This window comes from Tenrec ecaudatus, chromosome 7 (assembly GCF_050624435.1).
Source record: "Tenrec ecaudatus isolate mTenEca1 chromosome 7, mTenEca1.hap1, whole genome shotgun sequence".
Classification (NCBI taxonomy): Eukaryota; Metazoa; Chordata; class Mammalia; order Afrosoricida; family Tenrecidae; genus Tenrec; species Tenrec ecaudatus.
Genome location: NC_134536.1, coordinates 100,501,826 through 100,512,692, shown reverse-complemented (window position 1 = coordinate 100,512,692; position 10,867 = coordinate 100,501,826). Strand labels below are relative to the sequence as shown.

The following is a 10,867-nucleotide window of genomic DNA, read 5'->3' as shown; positions in this document are numbered from 1 at the left end:
AAAATGTTGGTGAAAGCCTGTATGATCATCAGGTGTAGAAGGGATCGGGTATCAGGTATCATCAGAACAAAAAACCAAATCAATGTGAATGAGGGGGAGAGCAGATTGGGGACCTAAGACCCATCTGTAGGCAACTGGACATCCCCTTGCAGAAGGGTCAAGGGGAGATGAGCCAGTCAAGGTGCAGTATAGCAACGATGAAACATACAATTTTCGTCCAGTTCTTAAATGCTTCCTCCTCTTCCCCCCCCCCCCCACTATCATGAACCCAATCCTACCTTACAAATCCGGCTAGACCAGAGGATGTACACTGGTACAGTTAGGAACTGCAAACACAGGGAATCCAGGAAAGATGATCCTTTCAGGACCGGTGCTGAAAGTGGCAATACCAGGAAGGAAGAGGGAAGGTGGGGTAGAAAGGGGGAACCAATTACAAGGATCTACATATAACCTCCTCCCTGGGGGATGAACAACAGAAAAGTGGGTGAAGGGAGACATTGGACAGTGTAAGATATGACAGAATAATAATAATTTATAAATTATCCAGGGTTCATGAGGGAGGGGGAACCTGGAGGGAGGGGGAAAATGATGAGCTGATACCAAGGGCTCAAGCAGAAAGCAAATGATTTGAGAATGATGATGGCAACAAATATACAAATGTGCTTCACACAACGGGTGTATGTATGGATTGTGATAAGAGCTGTACGATCCCCCTGTAAAATTATTTTTTTTAAAAACATTCTGGGGAAGGTGTGTTGAAGAGTGGAACCCTGGAGGAATGGAAACAGCATGGTGGAAAGCAGGGTCAAACCAAGCCCACTGCTATTAAATCAATCCAGATTGACAGCGACCCAGTCAGGACAGCAAGAACTGCTCCATAGGGTGACCTACTCTACAGGAACGGTTTTAGGGTACAAAAGAGATGTCAGTCTCAAATGTAAGTTAGGAGAACATTTATTTAAGTCTTTAAAAAGACAAAGAAAACACAAAGACACAGCCACATCGTGATGAGAGGGGTCCTTAGCACGAAGTCAAAATGGCGTCCTAGGATTTTCCATCCAGATGCTAGTTAAATACGGAATGGGAACTCAGAAGTTCATGATTAGTAGCAGTTTACTCCATCACAGTTATAGGTGGGGCTTCAGAAGCAGGAACCGGATCAGGAATGGGATATTTACATTGTCAGATAGAAGGTCTCACAAGATTGGTAAAGGGCCGTCAGTCAGGACACAACTCATGACTATGACCCTGTACCGTTCTGGCACCCTAATAGCATTGTGATTATGCGTTGGGTTGATAACCATAAAGCCAGCAGTTCGAAACCACTAGCTGCTTCTTACTCCCATAAAGAGTCAGAGTCTAGGAAACTTACAGGGGCAGTTCTACCCTGTTCTATAGGGTCACTATGAGTTGGCATGACTCGATGGCGGTGAGTTTGGTTTGATAAGATTGTGTGTAGTAATCTCCAAGGATACACCCAACTAAGCTCTTAATAGGCTGACTGCCTCTCTCCCTGGGTGGGTTGCCAGAGGAGTGGAGGTAATCTATTTTGCAAGGCACTCTGCCAGAGGGCAAGTCTATCTGCATCCTTGGTGGGTGATCAGAAAGAATTCAATGGAGGCTCAATCAATCGAGGTGGGGACTCTGCAAATGGGAGGCGTGGTCCACGATATTGGTCAACTCCATTGGCTGAATTAAACCTACCTGGCCTGGATGGGGTCCCACCCAGGTGTACCACCCCTTCCTGGCCAGGAGCTTGAATGTAAGCATCCCCTGCAGCCTTAGGCAGCTTCCAACTTCCCTTTATTCAGTTAGCAGCCCCAGGCCTAATTTACTAGCCACAGGGGGTCCTTCAATTCTCATAAAAATATCCTTCACCTCATAAAAAGTCACACTAGTATATATTCCAACTTGCAGTCTCCCTGCCTCACCCGGCTGTGCACTCCCTTCTCACCCAAAGGTGACTCCCGGAAACCTTTGCGATCTTCCTACCAGTCTCTCAAGCAGTGTCAAGTCATTCCTGAACTACGTAATACACAATGTGATTTCATGGGTTCTTTCTTAGCTTTTGGCGACCCCTGGGAGTTCTTGGGACACCTCAGTGCCAGAACCCAAGGGCAAGTGACTGCCAGTAGAAAAGGAGGCCACACAGCAGGAATTACCTCCACTTCCCCCTACCACCCCACCAGGAGCCTGGAGTAAAGCCTTTCTACTCAAGAAATTACATAGACATTAAATGAGAATGCCTCACTGGATCCCTGTTGTTGAGGTGGTTTGGGCCCAGGCAGGCTGGGTGCAGGGCCTATAGTTCAGCCCACCAGTGGCTCTGTGCAGACGTGCACAAAATGAGCCTGAAATCCACTCAGATGAGAGTCTATGAATGGGAATAAACTTGCTGATAGTGTGGGGATTATGATACATGGATGGGAGGGGTTAATGATACACAGGGTTATGATACATGGGGGGTTTATGATACACGGTGGGGGGGTGGTTATGATACATGGGGGGGTATGATACACGGAGGGGGGGTTATGACTATATATGGGGGGGGGTTGCGATTGATGGAGCTGATTCCTTACAGGGACCATATTGTAAACTGAAAAATCCAAGAGCCAATTGGAGTTCATGAACTAGGTTCAAAATCAGTTCTATTTCACTAGACTTAGCCTAACAACTGTTTCATAGAGAAGCCTCGATTTTCTATACTTTTGCCCTCATTTTCTCACTTCACTCCTATTGTGAGCCCCTGTCCATCAGAAGGAAATGATCCTTGCTTGCACTTACCCTTGTGGGAGGTTCAAGAGCTTGAAACTCAAAGGGAAAACACTAAATGTTTTACATTTCTGGTGATTACTTCCCAACTTATATCTGAGAAAGACAAATACATTTATAATGGCTTTTAATTTGCCTATTTCAAAATCTGAGAGGCATACAAGCTAATAAACCTTAGTTGTTGAGAAATGTTGAATTAATAACCTAAAGGAAAGTTGGGGCTTCAAACCTACCAGCAGCTCCCCTAAAGATTTGCAGCCTTGCTGGGTCCAAAGAATAGGAATGGACTCGCGGAGAGTGAGTTTAATTTGGGTGTTCAGTTGTTGAGTAGAAATGGATGAACATAAAATAGGAATTAAGGTTAAATAAGGGTAAGACAGGGATTTCTATCTTTGGGGATTTTCATTCCTGAGAGCGTAGTATGCTTAAAATTTAAATAATAAGTAGTACGTGCTACCTTAAAAGAGTGTATCCCCCCCCCATCAGTAGACAATGGGACATCTGCTCACAGAAGGATCAGTCACAAGGGAGGAATGAGCTGGGCAGGGTGCAGTATAGCACCTACAAAACAAACAATATTCCTCCAGTTCTTTAATGCTTCCTCTTCCCCACTATAACATGACCCAGTTCTATCTTACAAATCAGGCTAGATCAGAGCATGTACATTGATACAGATAAGAGCTCTCAAAATACAGAATCCAGGACAGATAAACCCCTCAGGACCAATAATGAGAGTAGTGATACCAAGAGGGTAGGAGGAAGGTGGGTGAAGAAAGGGGAGAAAGGGGAACAGATTGCAATGATTGATGCATAACCTGCCCCCCCTCCTCATGGGGATGAACAACAGAAACATGGGTGAAGGGAGACAGTAGATGCTATAAAATATGAAAACAAAAGTAATTTATAAATTATCAAGGGTTCACAAGGGTGGAAGGGTGAGGGAGGAAAGGGGGAAAGAGGAGAGGAAAAAGAAGTTTCAAGTAGAAAGAAAATGTTTTGAAAATGATGACAACATATGTACAAATGCACTCAATATAATTGATGTATGGATTGTTATAGGAGCCCCCAATAAAATGACCTTTAAAAAAAGTTTATTCCAATGTATCAACCAGTATTCTCCACTTATTTTCCCCTCTTCTCTCATATTCGTTACGTTGATAGGTCTTGAAAAATATCCTATCCAATGTTATTCCATTCACAATGTGCTCAAAGCATCAGGGGGCCTTGAATTGAAAGGGGTCCATAGACAAGGCTCTGTCCTGAAAACTGAGATGGAGACCACCCCCCCACCACCACCACCACCACCACCAAACTAACTTGCATGAACTAGACGTTCTACCCCTGTGAGGTTTCCAGCCTGAAAAACCAGGATTGGTTTCCAATAAAGGAGAAGTCACAAAACCTTCTCCTTACATTAAAACAAACAACCCCCTAAAGCCACTGCCTACATATCTCATTGGTTCCACTTCTGGCTCCCAGTGACCCTACATAGTTTCGACTGCAAATCTTTAGGGGAGCAGACAGCCTCATCTTTCTCCTACTTTCTCAACAACGTGGAGAGAACTCTGCAGGGCAGATCAGACTTTGCTAATCATGGTGGCCTCTTAGCACAGATTTCCTTCCAGAGACTTCCACAAAGAAGGAACTTCACTTATCTGTGTATTTCACTCTTTAGAATCAAGACACCCCACCCATGATCTTTAAAATCTTCATTTCTTGAGAATACGGGAAAGGTGAGAGAGATTGAAAACTCAGGCACAGCCACCTAGTCAATTCTAACTCATAGCAACCCTATAAGGCAGGGTAATTGCCTCCTTTGGATTTCTGAGGCTGTAGACATTTTCTAGTAGAACGCCTCGTTTTTCGCCCGCAGAGCCACACTGGTGGGTTTGAAGGGCTGACTTTGCAGTTGGTAGGCCAACACATAATCCACTACACCGCCAGACTGAAGGCTGCCTGGTCCATAAACACAAAGGTTTTATCCTAAGTCTTAAAATTAGTTCAAATGCAAACTTCAGTACCCCACATTCACTTTTTGACCACTAAGCTGCCAAAAGTGAAATTCAAGGAGACAGGAAAGGACGGTAGCCCTGAGCAGTGCCCTTGGTCAGGGGGACTGGGGGATCAGGCACCTTAGGTAAAAGAAACATGGAGGGAAAAACAGATAGGTGACGGAGGAACAACTCTTTCATCCTCCCCAATTCTTGGCTTGATGGGTCAACAGAAGACTCTTCCTGTCTTTCTCCTAAAGTTCTGCAGAAGTTACGGTTTCTCTCACCTGTTGTGAGAACCAAACCACTGCCAACTAAAAGACCCCACCTTACATGGCTCTGATTCAGACACAGCCTTGAGGATATGCCAGTGCATTTCCCATCTCTCTTTTCTCTTTGGCATATGCCAAATAAAACTCTGTTCTTCCCCTCTTATAATCTCCTGATGCTTTCCCCCAGGACACTGCCAAACTCTGGGGCAGGAGCCAAGCTGAGTGGGCCAGGCCCTTTGGAAGAAAGGTGCTGGAACACTTCTCACACCTAAAGAAGAGAAATGCCAATGCCTGGCCTCTTGGTTCTAACTTCAAAGAACTGTAACAGGATGCAACAGGAACTTTGTCTGGCCAGTGACCCAAAGACAAGTATAGTGTCTAAAGACTGCAGAAAATGGTTTAGGGCCTCGACTATGGAGGAGGGTGTAGGGGTGGAGGATGGAGGGCGGAGAGCAAGAAAACAATGCCGACCCAGAACAAAAAATCACATAGATGTGAATGGGGGGGAGCAGAGTGGAGCCCCAAAGCCCATCTGTAGACAACTGGACATCCCCTTACAGAAGGATGACAGGAAGAGATAAGCCAGTCAGGGTACAGTATAGCACCGATGAAACATACAACTTTCCTCTAGTTCTTTAATGCTTCCTCCCCCCGACTATCATGATACAAATTCTATCTTACAAATCCAACTAGACCAGAACATGTACACTGGTAGAGATAAGAGCCTGCAACACAGGGGATCCAGGTCAGATAAAGCCATCAAGACCAATAATGAGAGTAGCGATACCAGGAAAGTAAGGGGAAGGGGGGAGAAAGGGGGAACCGATCACAATGATCAACATATAACCCCCCCCAGGGGGATGAACAACATAAAAATGGGTGAAGGGAGACAGCGGTTGGTGTAAGATATGAAAAAACTAATTTATAAATTATCAAGGTTACATGAGGGAGGAAAGCAGGGTGGAAGGGGGCGGGGGAAAGGAGCTGACACCAAGGGCTCAAGCAGAAAGAAAAGGTTTTGAAAATGATGGCAACATGCTGAACAATAAATGTATGGATCGTGATAAGAGCAGTTCTAGCCCCCAATAAAATACTATCATAAAAATAAATAAATAAAACAATGCCCTTTACAAAAGTCTTTAAGGTATTTCAGTGAGAACCATAAAGGGCTGGGCTGGGGACTACAGAGGCAATCCAATGGCGAGAAACCCTAAGGCCTAAATGGGACTAAGTGACAAAGGTCAATGCTTGGTTGAGGCAGAATCAAGGCTCTAGGTCTGCATATGTGGGCCAGGTAATCACACCTTACAGCAAATTTATGTTGTGTTCATTTTGTCAGACACGGTTCTGAGCACTTTACATAGTTTAGCTCACTTACTCCTCCCTGCAACCCAAGAAAGAAGTGATGTGACCCTTATATTACAGATAAAGTGTCTTGATAGCATAATGGTCAGGTGCTGGGCTGCTTAACTCAAACTCAAAAAACTCACTGCCATCCAATTCCAACTCAGAGCAACCCTCTAGTGACCCCCTAAACTAGGCTGTTCAGAGGGAGAAAAACCCCAGTTCAATATCACAGCCTAGGAAACCTGTGTGGGGCAGGCAGTTCTGCACTGAGTCACTAAGAGTTGAAATGGACACCAGGACACAGATGGAAACAGGCAGAGGATCACACACTCAAGCGATTGAGTCAAGCGTCAAGCCAAGATTTAACACTAGACAGGATGGCTAGTATAAAACACTATTCTTTACCCTTCTGGTTATACCATATTCTCAGAATAAAAAAAATAATTTTCTGCATTGCTTGTATTCTAATTAGGGGTGGAGGTTTACAAATTAGGTTTGTATCCTATTAGGGGTAGAGAAGAAAAATGGAGTACCATGAAAATATCATGTTCACAAATCCCATTAAGAACAAAGATTAAACAAAAACTGGGCATTTATACTACCTAAGTGAAGGATGTTTAACGGTTTGGAAATCTAATGTATAAAACAACAGAAACTCACAGGCCAGAGTAACAGCTTGAGCAAGACTTCCAGGCAAACGGCAAGATGATGCAGTTTCTATTAGGCAGAGGTCCCATTGACTGGACCTTTAAGATGTATGGAAAATTATGGAGATTTCTTAGTTGCCTTTGCAGGAGGGGAGGGCAATACGAATTACATTTTCAAAAGTTGGTCTGGCTGCTAAACAAAGATCCGACTGTGGGATGGCAAAAGAGAAATCAAGTAGCCCAGGCAAGAGATGAGAGGCTGGCCTCATTGCAGGCATGGAAGGTTTCAGACTATTGACACTGGAGTTAATAAATTGAGTGAGCTTGCTGATGGGTTTCATGTGTGTGGGGAAAGGAATTAAATATGAATCCTAGTTTTTTGTCCAGAGCCATGGGCCACTCGGTGGTGGAGTGGCAAGTATCTATTTGGTTGGATGTTGCTAGATGCGTGTCCTACAGAAAACAGCCAAGCTCTCCCATGAGTGAACAATTTCACCAGAGTTCACAGTTACTACACATGAGGTGGAAGAGATAATAGACTTTCCCCACCACTTTTGAAGGCCTCTCACATGTGAGCTCCACTCTAAGTGCTTTATGTATAGTACAGCCAAAGCCTAGTATCCCTACAGGGTCACAGTGATCTTCATTCTAGAGCAGTGGTTCTCCACCTTCCTCATGCCGCGACCTTTAATACAGTTCCTCATGTTGTGGTGACCCCCAACCATCAAATGATTTTTGTTGCTACTTCAAAACTGTCATTTTGTTATTGTTATGAATCAGGCAACCCCTGTGAAAGGGTCATTCAATCAATGGCTGTTTTAGAAACTGGTAAAACAGAGGAAGTTAAAGCATTTGCTTAAGAGGAGAGAGAGAGTGAGCCAGAAGTCCCCCCATGTGGGTGGGATTTAGTATCTGAATGGTAAGCGCAATCCACTGTCTCACCTATGCCCAATAGCACTTTCATCTGGGGGCCTTACAGCTCTAATTCTGTAAATTAGATGAAGATCCCAGAAACCATATTTCAGTGGGTCTGTGAGGGTCTCCCTTTCCTATCTATGCAAAGCTGAATTGTCCTCCAGTATTCTACCTCCTAAACAACATTCCCCAGAGGATTAAAAATGCAGAAACAGGTGAGAGGTCAGCTGTCTTCTATTACGACAATGCTACACTTAATGGCCTTAATTTGGTTTTGAAGAATATGGTTCTTCATTTTACATTAACTTGTCACAGGCGTATTATCGTAACTAACTTATCAGATGAGTTCCAGACAATTACAGCTCTCCCCACACCCCACCCCTAGGTAGACTGTTCTTTTGTTCAGAGCTGCATGTCGGGTATAGATTCAGCCTCACCCCCACCCCACTTCAGCCCCTTTCTGAGCTTGACTAAGTGTGCCCTCGTCCATCTCTCCAGCTCTGAAGGTTTTGGTTATGGCTTTACAAGGTCCCACTCCAGAGCCATGACCACTTTGGGTGTGCCTTCTGAGTAATTCTGTGGTGTCACATCCAGTCCATTAACCACAATATTTAGGAATTATTTTATTTAGGCCTTTAATTTGAAACCTTAGAAACAAGTGTTCATTGCAGAATTCAGAGGCAAAGAGATACCCCCAAATCATTGTTCTCCTCCAACTTGTTAAGTCAGATCCACTAAGCTCAGGGCACACTGTACTCTTCTATACAGGTGGACTAGGAACTGGCTTCACTGAATCCAAGGTCTAGTTCGAGAGCTTTCATGGCTTCCGAAAGTTTCAGCATTCCTGTACCAGAAAGTGTAAAGAGGTGAGGTTGAGCCCCAGAAGAAGGGAAAGAGTCCCAACCGCTCTCAGCACCTTTTAATGAGGAAGGTCTCCTTAAAATATTAACTAACTGCCCCCACTGAATTATCTCTGCTCTAAATAACAGCAGTCACATCCTTGGATCCTCAGAGCTAACTGCCAGAATCCCAAAGGAGTCTCGGGGACTCCCCAAAGCACGGGTGGAAGAAGAGGGCCATTGGAAGTGATCCTGCCCCAGCTCTGACGCACTTGGACACCAAGTCTCTCACCTCGCTCTTGTCGCTGGCGGTGCCACTGGGCCAGAGACTCGAGCATCCACTTGGCCCGTAACTTGTGCAAATAGGCGCCATAGATGACAACCTTGGTCAAGTTCGAGGATTCCAGAAACTTCAGCTCGAGCATAGTCTTGCTCACTCGCTCCAGGCACGGGAGTCGAGATCCATTAGGGCCTGTTGTTGTTGGGGAAGGTACGGAGAGGTCAGCAGTCGGTACCGTACCGAGGCCAGGCAACCGAAAAGCCTGAGCTGGACTCACTCACCAAATATGGCTACCAGCTGCCACGTCGGAACCTGAAACACCTCGGGATCTCTTAAATCGTCGGGACACTTGATCCACAGTGGGATATCTTTCCGCCCCGGGCGCGCTCCCATCACGAGTTCCTGGACACCCACAAAGTGGGAGAAAGCCAGCGCTGACTGCCAGCCCAGAGCGGCCGCGAGGGGAGGTCTAGCACCTGGGGACCCCACCCCCACCCCGGCGGGCCCCGCCCCCTGCCCGCAGTCCGGCTCACCGCCCTCTGTCCCCTGAGCCCACGCCTTGACCTGCGGGCCACTCCCGCCCTGACGGCGCCCGGGGCCCACAGGGCTCAGCCGTCGGGAGCGCACCGGGGGAGTCCACCTGCATGGACACGGTTCTAGCAGCAGGAGGGTCTGGTGGGCTTGGAGGTGAGTGAAGCAGGGCCGTTGACTTTTCCGATGCAAACAATTGGGGGAGCCAGAACCCCAAAGGGGGAAAATCCGGGTTTGAGGCTTTCCAGCTTTTCCCAGCAGGAGTTGCCGGATCGAATTTCTGCATCTCAACCAAAAGGAGGGTTTCTTCCTCCTGGATCCTAGGGGACCGAACCCACGGCTCCACTTCGCGGGCGACCTCGACAAGCCCCGGGGAACTCACAAGGTATTCCTGACAGTTAACAAAAAGGAAATCAAGATTGGGACACTCTTGAATCGACTGTCTAGTCGATTCATTAAACGAAGGCGCTACAGTGTCCCAGGATTCCCGTTTCTCAAAGCCCCTGAGCTTTAAAATCCAGACGGATTTGTAGACTCTCGCGGGTCTGACCTGGACACCTCGGCAAACCCAGCGGCCCAGGCTTCTGGCTCGCCTCTCAAAAACATGCTTTATTCATGCTTGGTGCACTGGGCTCGCCCGATGAGGGTAGGATTTTAAAGGTTCAAGGCTGTTGCAGATGGTCTGTATACCTTCTGGTCACGGCCCATACCCGCCTCAGCCGACCATCCTGACCGCTTAAGGCAGACCTTCCATCTTCAATACAACACTAGTGGATCTTTTGCAACCACTAACGTAATCGATGAGGAGCTGGGTATTCACGAGGCTTGGGAATCCAGGTTATTTACAAAGAAGATGGTCTTCTGCACTAGAGAATTGAGGACACGATCTCAACCAAAGATAACAATTCGTATCACCTATAAAACGACAGTATCAGGAAAACATTGGAGATCTGTTTTTATTAGGCTGCGGAGACAAATGTGTGTGATTCTAATAACCCTGAGCACATTGCATAACAACGAGGGCAATCTTAACAGGGGTTATATTAATGTTTAGAAGCTTCTAGTATCCTAGAAAGCACAATCGTGGTTCTCAGGAGAAACATTGCCAACGTCTATAGGATGAAATATCATGATATCTACAATCTAGTTACAATTAGTTGGGGGGGGGGCGTTGTCTCAGGGCTTCAACTCCAGGTATATGGAATCAGTGTCTACATTTTAACCAGTCTCAGGTGTACACCCCAGATAAAATCAACATCTACAAGATCCCCAC

At 46.0% G+C, this 10,867-nt stretch overlaps 1 protein-coding gene across 1 annotated transcript; it reads right to left on the bottom strand.

Annotated features, from left to right (window-relative positions):
• Window positions 1–8,717: 8,717 nt before the first annotated feature.
• Window positions 8,718–9,456, bottom strand: LOC142452872 (developmental pluripotency-associated 5 protein-like). Its single transcript, XM_075554041.1, has 3 exons — window positions 9,345–9,456; window positions 9,076–9,255; window positions 8,718–8,788 (listed from the first exon to the last, which is right to left on the bottom strand). Exons 1-3 carry the CDS (start codon window positions 9,454–9,456, stop codon window positions 8,718–8,720), a joined length of 363 nt encoding a protein of 120 aa, XP_075410156.1.
• Window positions 9,457–10,867: the final 1,411 nt, after the last annotated feature.